General features: G+C 48.6%; 5 protein-coding genes across 5 annotated transcripts; 3 read left to right on the forward strand and 2 right to left on the reverse strand.

The window, feature by feature from the left end:
• Nucleotides 1–1,892: 1,892 nt before the first annotated feature.
• L228DRAFT_149495 (hypothetical protein) lies at nucleotides 1,893–3,643 on the forward strand. Its single transcript, XM_018329267.1, has one exon. The coding sequence runs from the start codon at nucleotides 1,993–1,995 to the stop codon at nucleotides 3,481–3,483; it is 1,491 nt and encodes a 496-aa protein (XP_018187815.1). The 5' UTR covers nucleotides 1,893–1,992; the 3' UTR covers nucleotides 3,484–3,643.
• Nucleotides 3,644–4,490: 847 nt separating this feature from the next.
• On the reverse strand, nucleotides 4,491–6,576 carry L228DRAFT_283423 (inosine-uridine preferring nucleoside hydrolase-like protein). The gene is made up of 6 exons (XM_018336115.1): nucleotides 6,390–6,576; nucleotides 6,212–6,315; nucleotides 5,944–6,113; nucleotides 5,828–5,862; nucleotides 5,448–5,753; nucleotides 4,491–5,359 (listed from the first exon to the last, which is right to left on the reverse strand). The coding sequence occupies exons 1-6, from the start codon at nucleotides 6,423–6,425 to the stop codon at nucleotides 4,673–4,675; spliced, it is 1,338 nt and encodes a 445-aa protein (XP_018187816.1). The 5' UTR covers nucleotides 6,426–6,576; the 3' UTR covers nucleotides 4,491–4,672.
• Nucleotides 6,577–6,745: 169 nt separating this feature from the next.
• Nucleotides 6,746–9,594, reverse strand: L228DRAFT_247914 (putative flavin-binding monooxygenase). Its single transcript, XM_018332747.1, has 4 exons — nucleotides 8,887–9,594; nucleotides 8,108–8,834; nucleotides 7,389–8,056; nucleotides 6,746–7,320 (listed from the first exon to the last, which is right to left on the reverse strand). Exons 1-4 carry the CDS (start codon nucleotides 9,117–9,119, stop codon nucleotides 7,065–7,067), a joined length of 1,884 nt encoding a protein of 627 aa, XP_018187817.1. The 5' UTR covers nucleotides 9,120–9,594; the 3' UTR covers nucleotides 6,746–7,064.
• Nucleotides 9,595–10,530: 936 nt separating this feature from the next.
• On the forward strand, nucleotides 10,531–11,421 carry L228DRAFT_211505 (phenazine biosynthesis-like protein; the record flags this gene model as incomplete). The annotated part of the gene is made up of 1 exon (XM_018329898.1): nucleotides 10,531–11,421. One exon carries the CDS (start codon nucleotides 10,531–10,533, stop codon nucleotides 11,419–11,421), a length of 891 nt encoding a protein of 296 aa, XP_018187818.1.
• A 282-nt stretch (nucleotides 11,422–11,703) lies between these two features.
• L228DRAFT_283426 (Clavaminate synthase-like protein) lies at nucleotides 11,704–12,875 on the forward strand. The gene is made up of 2 exons (XM_018336116.1): nucleotides 11,704–12,583; nucleotides 12,651–12,875. Exons 1-2 carry the CDS (start codon nucleotides 11,726–11,728, stop codon nucleotides 12,669–12,671), a joined length of 879 nt encoding a protein of 292 aa, XP_018187819.1. The 5' UTR covers nucleotides 11,704–11,725; the 3' UTR covers nucleotides 12,672–12,875.
• Nucleotides 12,876–14,119: the final 1,244 nt, after the last annotated feature.

The raw sequence follows: 14,119 nt of genomic DNA on the forward strand, positions 1-14,119 counted from the left end.
AAAAAATAAAAAATAAAAAGTTGAAAGCCTTTTCCGTAGACGAAAAACAGAACCCGGTCTGCGCACCTAATGGGCTGTAGAAAGCGGAGAAAATATGATAACTCTGATAAGAAACATACCACCGTTAGTCGACAAGGCGTTGACTTGGAAACAGTAACATTCAAGCATCCAATTCCCCGAACAACACAATCCAATCCAATAGTTGACCATATTATTGATCTGATTTGTTGACCCGAATGTGGCAGGACAGCGTAAGGGGCCTCGCGGTGCGGATCCCCTCCTGGAGCGATACCTCAGTAGTTTGAGATGAAACCCTGGTAAGAATCGTGCGACTTTGGCCCTAAAGGCGTCTAAGGGAGCGACTACCGCGGCCGCTCAAGGTACCGGCGGACGGGTGCGACCAGGATCCAGGTTTAGGTGGAGCAAATGAGACGATGAGATCGAGATCATGACGATGTTGCCCATTCGGACAAGTACCTTTGATAATTGCTGATTCTTGCTTTGCTTTTTTTTATTCTTTGCAACTTTTTCATTTGAACTTTGTTTTTGAGCTTTGACGACGCATGATTTCTGGAACCATGGCGGGGTAAATTGCGCATGTGTTCAAACGGAATTGCCGACAATGCCGGAGGGCTGTACTTGGCCTTTCATCACGTAAAAGTGGGTTGTGACTGTGTATAATCACGTTCACTGGGGGCGGTTGGCGGGAAGTGCGCCTTGACCCTCCCTCTCTCCTTGGCGCGTTCCGGAAGGGAGATGAGAGGGGTGAAATGACGGTCAATCATCTCAGGGCTTTTGAGCCGTTTGATCGATCCCCTTGGAAAGAGTCCCCTATCAATGTGGATGGTTTTCTCTCACACAACAAATCAATTCGGCATGCCCACCTCCTTTCTGTATACTTTCTTTGTGTGAACACAAGAGGTGACAGACACTGTGTGACCGTTCTGTACCATCTAGCACTTTTTGGGCATTTCCCCACGCATGTCTTTGGTGCAATCCCCATTCGTCGCCGCAAAATGATGACGATCCAGGTTGTTCTGGTGCATACGTAGAATAGTGCCTCTGTATATTGGTGAAGAGCAGAGCGCACCCAATGGATAATTCCCAGCCACAATTATCGATCAGTCAAGGAAAGCAGCTTGAGTTTGCCATTGTATAATATCCCTTCTGTGGCGTATCTCCTTCCGTACGGCATCGATAGATGCTGCATTCGAGAATATCGAATTCATAGCCAGATCCGGTTTGGCAACGACGCCATCATTGCTGTGCGCTGCCGCTAAGGGGGTCGCAGTTGCGCCGGGCGGCCTTTTTGGACCCTGGAATTGACTATTGTACCGTGTAATATCGCTCTTCTCTCTATCGTCCACTTTCGATTCCTTACTTGCCCGTCTGGTTCTCCGGTCACAACCTATCTGGGTCGCGGCTGTGGGCTATTTCCCCCACATCGTCACAAGATATCCTCTTTCTCCAACCTCACTGCTGTTGCTGTTGTCGCTTGGATATTCTCTCTCGCAGTCTCCACCGCCCTCCTTATTGACGCTTTCATCGCTCGTAACGACATCACCAAATCGGCCCGAACGTTTCCGGGGGTTGTTCCACATCGGTCTCATCAAGGGGGAGGTAATAGCGAACAACAACAACAATAACCAGCACCACCGCAATCACCATCGTCAACGACACGGCTTTGATCTCCAGCTCTTCGATTAGAAGCCTCCGCGAGTTAGAGGCTCGTCGCATCATCACCACTACCCCAATCGCTCCCCTAAACTCCTTACCGCATGGAAACGCCATTGACGCTGCACATCACCCGACGGTGACCTGAGACGAAAGAGCACCTGTCACAGCTGGATTTGAGCAATTTGCTACAGATTCTCGTTTGGAGTGCCCATCGTTATCTTCTAAGGCTATTAAGAAGCCTTATCACCTACAATTTCTATCGTGGATTTACAACGAACACGTTAGACCTATCACAGCCACAACACCTGGCCCGACATGTCTCTTGGCAAGGGCATTCAGTCCGCCATCTTCTACTACATTTCGTGCGCACCCTGTACAAAATGCGGCCACCGTCGCAAAAGAAAGCAAGAAGCCAATCGTGTGCGCGAGGAGCGACGCATCATGGAAATGGAGGAGCCGGAGCTCTTCCGACAACCATCCCCCTTTTCGACTAATCCGCACTGGCAGGAGGATATGACTCTTGGGCCCGGTCCGCCGCCGCAACGTCGCCCCAAGGGAGCCTCTCGGAATGGCAGCCAGCGGGCACTTACTGCAGGAGACAGCATGGCGAGCAGTGCAGGACTGAGTTCACGCCCCGGCGACAGCTTGCAAGATATACAATTGGGCGTGGAACAGCGCCTCAGCGGGGAGAATTGGAATCGGAGACGATACCAGCGAGAAGACGAAGACCTATGGGGGTCGGACGTCAATAAAACGATCGATGAAGATGCTGTAAGCGCAACGCAAACGGCATCATCGGTCGGCCTCTCCACCCTCAGCCGGTCAGGAACTAGCTCTCCTGTGCATGCCTACACCGCACGAAACCCGCCTCTCAATGATTATCATCCTCCTGTCGTCAGTTCACCGCCGACGAATAGAAATGAGATGAAATGGATGCTCCAGCCCCCGCCGAATGCGCGAATTATGAATGGCAAGGAACGCGCGACAACCCGTAGTCGCAGTGGCAGCGGCGCTAGTAGTCAGCGAGTCCGAGACACCAGTCTCAGCCGACAGGTCGGGGAAAAGATTCTTGAAGAAAAGGTGCGACGTGGGGAGAAGCCGGAGTCGCTCGCCCTTGCAGCGTCAAGGGAAACACTGCACACGACCGACAGTCGGTCGTTAGCCGGGTCAGAACGATCGAGTCTACGCCAATCATCGCGCAGGAAACCTAAACCGCCGCAGATTTCAATTGACGGAGACGTGCATTCGCCTTTGCCCATTCCACTGCGTATCCAAGTACCCTCTGTGGACGAGCAGCAAGACCGCTTAACTCCCTCGACAGCGGCGGCGAGTCCAGCAGCGTCAATGCTCTCATCGATCCTCCCGACCACCAGTCCTGGCAGTATTCGGCGAGTCGGCACTCCGAGAAACGATGACAGTGACAGTCCCATTAAGAACACCAAGCTCTCAAATGAGCACGAAGTGCCATTGCCACCTCCTCCTCCACGCGCCGTGATCAATGACGGCTATGGCCCACGCTCCATGTCACCCCAGACGAAAACACCGCCACGCTTGAACCCTTCGCCTCTCCCCCGACAAGATTCGCGGAACAGCAATAGTTCGTTGAATGCCCTGCAGGAGCTCGTGGCGCCTAGCTCAACGCTGAATCGGCGCTCCGCCTCCCCACTCCCAGAGTCATTAATCCGACTGCCTCCTGCAACTGACCGGGAAGAGGTTGATCTTCTGGAAAGATGGCTCGATACGCGGCTACCCAAGGATGAGCGCGGGCGGACAACTGTCATGGCCCGGTGGAGTCTGGATGTTTAAACTTGGATACTTGTGTCTGTGTGTCATGATGACCGTACCCGTCTTGAGGCCTGATCGATACCAGGCCATGCAATAGTCACGTCGAGTTTCATTCTCATATTCTCACATTCTCTTGACATTCTCACTTATAAAATTCTCATTCACGCCAACAATAGTTTACATGTCTTTGTCAACCAACAACATCATCACATCATCACATTCTCTCTCTCTCTCTCTCTCTCTCTCTCTCTCTTGGCACTGTTCGCATTTCGCCGAGCAACGGCGCTTCTACGTGGCTTGGCGTTTGAGTACTTCTTTTCTACTAGTATAAGGAGTTGGCATGATGGGGCTCATACATTTCTTTTCTTTTTCCCTTTATTTTTCCCCGCTTTCCTTTTCCTTCTTCTTCTTTTTCCTTTTCATCTTTCTTTTTGTCATGCGGACTATGCATATACATGTCTGTCTTGCGCATCCCCTTTCCTCTTTTCTGCTCACCTCACCTCCCCATCCGCAGCCATCATTTGGTATACTGTATACGCTATACCATTTATGCCCGGGTCTGCATTCATTTGGCATATCGTATCATACCGTTATACAAGATAGTAGCCATGCCCTTAGCTTTCACTTGGTGTACTATACAACGCGAGAGTATGATGGGAAGGAAGAAGAAGTGTGGCGTATACGAGGGATGGGATGAAGCCCAGTATCCTACTTACTTACCTACTTACTTACCTACCTACCTAGTGTTTGACTTTGTCCTCGTGTATATAGCATCTTTTTTTTTTCCTTAAAAACTTTCTTTCTATTTGATAGCATCGCATCGCATCGCATAGTGGCAATGCAAGGTCTGCAATGTATATAGATGGACTCGGGACTCGGGATTCTGGAACTGGGACCCAGGGTTCGGGATTGAGAGAGGGCAGCATAGGATAGGATACAACAGGCATAGAAAACTATTTGATGGTTCATCTTCTCAATTTTTTTCTTTCTACAATAAACTTTCTATTTTCGTTAAATACGTCATGATTGTGATGTTTCCGTGTATAGTAAAACCCCCTGTCCTTCCGGGCGGAATACAGTGGATGTATATAAAACGGGCGTATACGCTCGCCAGACTATACAAGGCAAGCTCGCCGCAGAAAAATAAAAACTTCTATCTAAACCGTCAAGTCGTTACAATTTACATCGAGATGCAACTACAACGGACAAATCAACTGAGAATACGACCGAGCATGTACGCGCCGAATTCCTCCTCCCCAGGTGTGGCAATCACGCGGCGAATCCGATTACCCGCGCGAGGATTGAGCCAGTTGCCCGTATCGCTGGGGATTTCGCCGCCTTCGCCGTCGTCTGGGCGCTTACGGCGGTTTCGCCGGTCCACGACACACATGCCGCGAGTCCATTGGCCGGACGTTTCGACACGAATGTCTTCGGGGCCATTTGGGCTGAGCAGCCACGCGGGCGATGACTGCGCGAGGCAGTACCAGACTGTGAGCGGGTCGTGCAGGCTAAGTCCCGTCGTGACTCCGCCTTCAGGGACGCCTTCTTGGAGCGATTCAATCTTGCGGAAGGTAGATTCGACAAAGAGACTGACCCATTCGGCGAGTGGGGAGCCTTGGGCCACGCGCGGTTGCATCATGGAGTCGAATACTCCGCGGGTAATGACGTGTGGGGTCGTAATGTCAAGTGGGAAGATGGTGACTTTGAGTTGACGCGAGAGAGAGCTCGGGTAGGGCGGCAGAAACGGGGGTGGGGACGGGGAAGAGGGATCGTTGCGTTTGGTCGAGGGAGGCATGGCTGGAGGCATTGTGGTGGAGGGAGCAGGAGAGGTTAGTGCGAACACGCGCGCCGCAGCATAGCTATCCGCGTATGTGTTGAATTCTGCGACTGGAGTAATCTGCATTGGGGTGTAAGGTTTTAATGATCGGTGCAAATAGTGACAATAGAAGACACGCGATGAACAGGATAGAGATGGCGAAACATACATTTCCCTCGACATCAATTGTGCAGCCCATGACTACGACCTCCTTGACCCGCAAGAAGGTTTCGGGGTCCTTTGCCGCTGCTTTGGCAAGGTTTGTTAGCGGTCCAATGGCCACAATGGTAATGGTATCGGGCTCGTTTTCTCGCAAGATGCGAAGAATCTCGTCTGGAGCAGGTACGGTGGACGGCTCGAAGAGAGTGTTTGGAGCAGCAAGGTCTCGAGCGGCGGCAACTTCGGCGGCTGATGCGCCGGCTCGGGGAGGACTGAAGAGCTCTTTCCATGTCTCTGCGGGAGTCAGATGGGGGTGCTATAAGGCCATGTTGTCAATTATTATCCTGGTTTTGCCGCTGTAGAGGCAAGGTAAGATTTGGCGCTGCTCACACTGAAGTGGATGCCTCCGAGACCGTCTGTGCCGTCTGTTGATTGCAAGTTGTGTTAGCCTAGCAGCTCAGGCGGCTTATAGATTTGCGAAATTGCTGTGAGTAGGTCATTCGTACGAAAGTAGTCGGCCATCATTCTCTGGTCTGCGAGAGGTTCTTCTGAGCCAACTGCGACAAGCGGTTTTTTGGATCTCAATGTGTCAAAGCCCGTTGGCAGGCCCTGTTCTTGTCGCCATTTGATTTCCCGTTCGAGGACGTGGAACATGGTCACAGCATTGCGGAGGCAGCTAATTATAGAGACGACTCAGTTAGCCTCAACATTCTAGGTCCTTATATTGTAGGATTAAGACCCATTGGGAGCTTCGAAAGCATAATGGGTGCTTACTTGGCGACGTCAATGTTGCCAAAGGTCAGCGACAACATGAGCACCTCGAGCTCTTCCGGTTTAGCAGACAGAGCGAGTAAAATAGCAAGAACATCATCGACGCCCTGAAAGTCCGAGTACAGCGGGTCAGCTTGTACTCAGAGAATGTGTTTCGAATTGTACCAAGTGAAGCTATTACCGGGTCGGTATCAATGATGATGCGATTCGGAGCCATAATGGGTCGCCGAGCGTGTCGTAAATCGTTATAATATCAGAAATTTGAGAGGTAAGAGCGCCAGTGGAATAAACGTCCAATCAGTGCCAAAGAAGGTCAAAATTTCCAAAAGAGAATCCGATCATAGAGTGTTGTTGTCAAATGCTACGTTGTTTGAACTTCAGTACGACATGATGATTACTGCCAGGCCGGTCACTGCCGACGGTTATACTGAGAAAGGTATAGCTATGTGGAAGTAATTCCGGTCAGAATTTAGCCAAGTTTTAACTGGCTCGTTTGGTGAAGCCTTAACTGAATACGAACAAGAAGTCTCCTTCAGCCCCACCCCGCTTCGATGACAAACTCCACCGCTTACCAGAATACGCCCCCCTCTTATCGCCAGTGCCCCGCCCTCGCCCGCCAGCAGAATGTTCCCTTGATAGACTTGCCATGTGCCTTATCTGACCTCCAGATAATTCAGATAGCAGCCTATCTCAGAGCATATTTATCACAAAAGATGGCGCCATTGATACTCTTACACCATTCATTAATTCCTCTGCCTACTGTCAATTATATCCTGAGATGATGTCGTCTATATATCATGAGACTCGCTTGCAACGAATATTGCTTGACTGAAATCATTGTCGCAATGTAGAATCCTTAAAAACGGCTTTTTATCCAGTCAAACAGACTCCGACAAGTATCAGATACCCACGCACAACCAATCTCATAGGCCTGCTGTGCTCTTATTCCCGCTTGCCACCAGCTGGTAGCGGCAGCAATTGCAGCGAAGATTACACACAGCTTGAGTGTCTGTCCCAGTCGACGCTTGATTAGACCTTTACGAGTATATTGCATGTTCCAATCCCGCCATTTCGGGAATGTGCATCTCCACCAAAAATCAACCTGGGAATATCTACGTGAAATATGATTAGCACGTGCTTGTCCATGCCACTGCTCTTCACGAGATTCGAAAACACTTACGGATAAGCAGCAGCGTTCCACTCGGTATCGGTCTTATACCAACTTGTGCAGCCACCCTTGGAAAACACTGTCTGGCGCAAAGCCCCTTGGATCTCTTCAGCCCAGGCCACCTCTGCTTCTTTCTTCAATTCCACAGTTGCCACATCTCCATTCAAGATGGGCTTCATGAATTTGAGGCTGTAGTTTACCATGTTTTCAATGGCAAGGATAACTGAGCTATGCCCGGTTACTGTATTGGGCCCGAAAATGATGAAAAAGTTGGGGAAACCGTCCATAGCAGTGCCAAGATAAGCTTGAGGCCCGCCCCTCTCGTTCCAGACTTCTTCCAAGTATTTGCCATCCTTCCCACGGACTTTCAAGCTATGAAGCCACTCGGTGGTCTTGTATCCATTAGCAAGAATAATGGCGTCGGCAGGTACACTGGTGGTTTCCGAGCCGGCAGAATTGCCCTTCTCTGGGGACTTGCACGCTGAGCCTAGGGTAACGCTCTTTTCTTCAACACATAAAAGAGGTGCAGTCGTTAGAGTAACCCGAGGGTCATTGAGGCTTTTCAACCACATCCCCCCTCCGACTCTGCGTTTGCAGCCAACTCCATAGTCTGGTATCAATGCTTCATGATACTTTTTTGGAGCAACCGTCTTCATATAGCGCGTAAGATTCTGCTCGTACTGCTTTATCGTCAGTGGCAGTATTGAAGTAGAAAACCATATTTTACTTGCCTTTGTTCTCTCAATTTGATGATACTCCTCGCCTCCGAACAATCGAAAATCATGTTCTCCGTCCAAAAAGATAATTAATCTCATCAAAAGACCAAAACCAGGCAAGTAGCTGAGTAACGTCGAACTATACTTGTTCCATTTTTCCTCTCCGAAGGGAGGTTCTCCAAATGCAGGTAATACCCAGGGAGGAGTACGCATGAGTTGAGTGATTGATCGGACGTTGTGCGGAGACAAGAGCAGCGACGGCACAATCTGGATCGATGAGCATCCAGTTCCAACAACGACAACATCTTTATCAGCAAGGTCGACAGTGTGGTTCCACCTGGCAGCGTGAAAGATAGGCCCCTGGAATTTCTCCCTTCCTGGAATGTTTCTCGGCCAGCTTTGCGGCTCAGCAAAACTGCCTACTGCACTAGCAAATATCTTTGCGCGAACAACTTCCTTCCGAAGATAAACGCTGTTCTCTCCCTCCATCAGGATTCTCAACTCGCGATCCTCCTCACTGAGGTCTCCGGTCCCAGGAACGAGGTGAATGAGAGTGACCTCCCACACTTCTTCTTCATTGAGCCAGCGCGCTTCTGATACCAAGGTATCGCATTGGATCTTGTCAACTATTTGAAATCTCTCGCACACAAGATTCAGATATTTAGTAATCTCTGCACCAGGAGCATGAAACTTAGTCCAGCGACTAAATGGAGAGAAAGAGAAAGAGTAAAAGACGGAAGCTCTGTTCGATATTAATGGTTGTTCAAATACCATAGAAATCGGAAGTCACTTACACATCACAAGCAACGCCGGGATACCGATTGATCCACCAAGTTCCACCGAGGTTTGAATGCCGTTCAAAGATGGCGAACTGGTCGAAGCCCAGCTTCTGCTTCAATCTGCATCCCAATGCAATACCAGCTGGACCAGCACCCACAATCAGAACAGGATAATAGCAGGTGTAGGAATCATCGCCTGAATTGTTCCTCTTAATTGAGGCAAAATGTTTCTTTCTTTCGTTCTCCATGACTTGATAATATTGATACAGTCGAACGGAAATAGAAACAGATAATGCTGTGCTTGCAGTTAAGCATAGCTATTCAGGTGCCTGGCTTTATAGGAATGTCTTCATAATACGCTGTTTTCCCCCCAGTTTCCCCCAATTTCCCTTGAATCCAAGGGGATCCGTATCATGCGGGGTATTTCTTGCCCAATTGGATGGAAAGTTGCACGGTGACAGGGATTCACAGCGGAGTGCAGATGTGACGAGGGCGGCAAAAACAACCAAGCCCGCATCACAACCTGGTGCATCCCACAGCATACGTTACGCGTTCAGATACAGAAGGCTGAAGACGAAATGGACTTAATTGCCAAGTCCAGGTTTTAGGGGTGTCGAATCATTTACCCTTCAATTCCCTTGTGCGCGAGAATCTCGCCGAATGTAAAATCAAGCCAAGAGAGTGGAAAGAGACGTGACCGTTGTCTTGTGAGAGAACATTTCATCAATAATCCATACTCGTGAGCTTCCGGATGTCCGTCACGCAAGGGCAAGCGAAAAGGAGGCTTCCCTGTCTACTTGACAAGATCCCCAAATTTTGGAATTTTCCAGGAATGATGACCCCGAGAAAGAGTGACTGGGAGAGAATATCCAAGTATACGACAGATCCCCGCAGTAAAAGCGTCACAGCCGAAAATTATTGATCGACTTCTTTTTGAATTGAGCAAAGAGATGCGGGTGATCGCCCAGGTACCCTTGCAACGATATGAAAGCTTTCCCTCTGTCGATCAATCCTCCAACCATTCATCAGATGTGCACTTGTCTATTCAGGAACATTCATCGCTTGTATTCTGACATTTCTGGCAGCGATGTATCATTGGAAGTTGTTAAAACATCCCCACTGCACCATCCTCAAACAATGTGGGGGGTAAAAACCGCAGTCAATCCGGGCAGCGATGGATGACAAAGCCATCAAGATGGAAAAACTCGATGAGCTCGCTCATCCCCTCTTTTTACCACCGTTTTCCATCGTGTCATTCGTGAGGCCAGTCCACTGGGTATCCTTCGTTCATATCCTTGACACGGACGGGGCTGTGCAGATGACGAGGCCTTGAGGAACCCACAATGACTACTGGTCACCGAAACTGACCATACCAGCCCTCTCTTCTGAGATGAATCGGATGCAGATGTTAAATTAACATTGAAAATTCGGTTCAATAATTGAAATGAGAATGTGCGCCCTACAGATGACTGGCTGCGAATGGCTTGAGGCGTCATTGTTTTGCGGGCTCCATATGACTAATATGAGTCACGGGCCAGAGGACTCTGTTGATTCTGCGTCACGGCTGGCCGCATTCCATTTAAATATTTCCAATTGGCACCCCAGGTGTCAATTAAGTGGATATTTCAGGTCTGACGACATCGAAAGATAATTGCAAAGATGCAGCTGTCCTACGTGGTTGTCGACGTCTTCACCACCACTCGTTACGAGGGCAATCCGCTGGCCATTGTCAAGCTCCCAGCCGAGCAACGCAATAAGCTGAGCCAACAACAAAAGCAAGCTATTGCCAAAGAATTCAATCTTTCCGAGACGGTATTTGTGCACGAGCCGTCTGAGGGTGAGCCGGTCGACACTATCGCGGCAGACATCTTCACCATTGAGACGGAATTGCCTTTTGCAGGCCATCCGACCATTGGCACGGCATACTATCTTCTCAAGGAGCAAGGCCGAAACGTCAAAACGCTTTTGCCAAAAGCCGGTCCGATTTCTCTCAACTTTGACGGGAAAGTTGTAGGTGCGCAAATTCCACAAAAATTCCATATTCACGATGCTCGGTTGGCGAGCAATCTCAGCGATGATCGAAATTCCCCAATTGCATCCATTGTCAAGGAACTGAACTTTGTCCTTATTCGCCTTCCGGATACTTCGACCTTGGGCAATGCAAACAAGGGTGTGTTGCAGAACCCTTACCAGCCAGACACCTTGGACGAAGGATGGCAGAAAGGTGTCTTGGGTTCCTACTTTTACGTTTCTTTGGGAATCGATCGGAACGGACGACAAGCGATCAGGACGAGAATGCATCTTGACTTTGAAGATCCGGCCACTGGAAGCGCTGCGAGCACGCTGGCATGCTACTTGTCGTTGCAAGAGCCGGCTTCAAAGGGTGCGGGACCATTTGAGTATGCTATCACCCAAGGCGTTGAGATGGGACGGCGCAGCGATATCATAGTCAAGGTTGTCCGCAACAGCGAGGGCACGGGCATTGAGACAGTCACCTTGAGCGGCGCTGCCATCAAGGTGATGGAAGGCGTCTTGGAGGTCGATGTGTAGCCCTGTTTTCAATCTACTACTATGTGTCTCCACATTCATATTGTTGATCTGGAGATAGATTTGTCGGTTTGAAATTTACTCTATTCAATTACAGGAGAAAATAATATTTTGCTAGAGCGTGAAGAGTAATGGTTGGCGTTGCACCCCGATATGGCAAATTGTAAACAGCCGCCATACTATTTAATACGGCATGACATCAACCCACAGCAAGCGGCATCCTCCGCATTCTGGGGTAGTCTCCCCGTCCTCCAGTTCAACTCTTATTTCGGCCCAATCTATACAAATAAGATGGTATTCGTGAACAATGAGGCTGAAGCGATTCAACTTCAGCTACACACTATCTCAATGCAGATTATATTCCGATAAAATTCGTCCTCTCAAGCATGTGCGAACCTTGAAAGAGGGTAGTGTTGAGCACTTCCGACAGGAAGCGTTCCTCCCTGCAATCCCTACCCTTCTTCCACGAGGACACTTTCGACGTATTCCCGCCGTATACAAGTGGTTTACTCCCGGCCCACGAGTCTATCTACGCGATGACTATCTTGTGGGAAAGGACAACCCGATAGTCCCGCTGGAATTAACTCGCTCCTCGCAGGATTCGTTTCAGCGAATGCTCGCCCCCTTTAACCTTTTTGTGCGATGGGCCCGCACTACTCCTTCTTCCTCTCCAGAGCGACTGTACCTTGCTCAAGCGCAGGTCGACGAGCTTCCGCACAGATTGCAAGGAGATCTACCGACGCCAGACCTCGTCTCCCAAGCGGGCAAAGGGGATATATATGATACCAATATATGGATTGGCTTAGCGCCGACATATACTCCGCTCCACCGAGATCCGAATCCTAACTTATTTGTACAGCTGGCTGGCGTGAAAGTTGTCAGATTATGTCCTCCTCATACTGGTGCGGCAATTTATGAAGGAGTCCAGCGCGGACTTGGGCGTAATGGATCAGCAACGATTCGCGGTGATGAGATGATGTGTGGGGAGGAAAAGAATCTATTGGAAAATGCTGTGTGGGACAATGGCTCCAAATTCGTTGGTAACATTGGTAGTGCCGGAGAGAATATGTTTTACGAAGCTACGTTACGAAAGGGAGATGGTTTGTTCATTCCCAAAGGCTGGTGGCATAGCATCAAAGGCGTGGGTGAAGGAATGATTGGCTCGGTGGGTGTAACAAAGGCTAGCATTCATTTACAGCATGGAATATTGCTAACCCAGTGATGAATTTCAGGTAAATTGGTGGTTCCGCTGAGTACATTGAAATGTAAAACGTTTACTGGCTGCTTAGATGCACCTCAGAGCCATGACGAAAGCATATAAAAGGATATTCTTCCTTTTATTTTCAAAACTCAAGAGTCTAGTAGCAAAGCACTCTTTGAGAATTTATACGTTCCCTTGCGCTCATTCAATCTGGACACGAGCCGTATCAATCCATGTCTAATTCATACAGCTTGAGAAATGATCGACTCAAGCTAGAAATTGGCATATTGACCCACTCAGATGACCAAGAGTATTCCTCGCAGGGCAGACTAAATATGGCAACGATGGATTCTGAAAGAGGGTTGATCTCGGTCTCTTGGGCTCTGGCATCTACTCACCCAAACATGAATCGCACAATTGCAAAATTGTTGAGATTTTATTAACATTTCATTCAACATCCGTCATCCATTCTAGGGGCAGTCCAGCAAGAAAGTGGTGCAATCTGAAGAGAAAGCTTTCTAGCCCAGCAGCTGACTTCATGCAAACCCGCATTTCTAATCTGCCTTTAATATCCTGGGTTGGCTACATTCTCGGGTGGCCAATATCTACCCATCAAAAAGCATAGTCATCTCACCAAAGCGCACTATTTAACATTTTTGCTTTTCCTTGATATTCTCCTTGATATTTTGCTTTTTTTTTTTTTTTTTGGAAAATTCAAGGCATTGTAGATCAGTTTCATCAGTCTATCAGACGAGACGAATCCTGCATGTGGCTGTTTCATTAAAATTTTTGTCTGTTTTAGAGAATTTCTCTCTTTTGAAAAACAAGAATTATATAGAACTAACACTTAGTGTTGAGTACGACCACTCGGAGAAGAAGATGCAATTGTTAGTAACCAATGATCCCTGTAGAAAAATTTCTTCTTGACGTGATCGATCTATTGATTTTACGCCAAAATGAAGTATTCTTGCACGATTGTTGATCTCTCCAGGCCGGGGGTATTATTACGAGCTCGTGGGTCCCCCATTGCCCCTGAACGGGTACCTTTTCCCGCGAGCTTAATACGAATGAACCACCCCCACCACCCCTCCGGCTTTTCTTCCGGCTCCTCATTCTTTCTTCTCTCTTTCTTTCCAGCCAACTAGGAGAAATCAAGCTCAGTGTGACACCCGTCATAGGAACCATCGGAACCATTAATCCTTTCACGTTTCCGAGGGGAGCCATCAACCAACTAAGCCCAAAGGAACTAATGCAACTTAATCGGACCGATTAGATTATGAGGATCATCATCATCTCTTTCTCCAAGCGAGCAGGATTACCCAAACAATCAGATTAGCAGTAACTAGTTTGGATACTAACTTCAACTTTATTTCAACCAGGAAAAATCTGGTTAAATGTAAATTATCTAGCGTTTCAAACTCAGTGAGGACCTTGCTATCTCTCAAGTTGAACAAGTCTTTGCTGACAGTTTTTAGATCTTCTCAAGGTCCTAATAAATAT

The sequence above is a fragment of the Xylona heveae genome (assembly GCF_001619985.1).
Source record: "Xylona heveae TC161 unplaced genomic scaffold L228scaffold_6, whole genome shotgun sequence".
Classification (NCBI taxonomy): Eukaryota; Fungi; Ascomycota; class Xylonomycetes; order Xylonales; family Xylonaceae; genus Xylona; species Xylona heveae.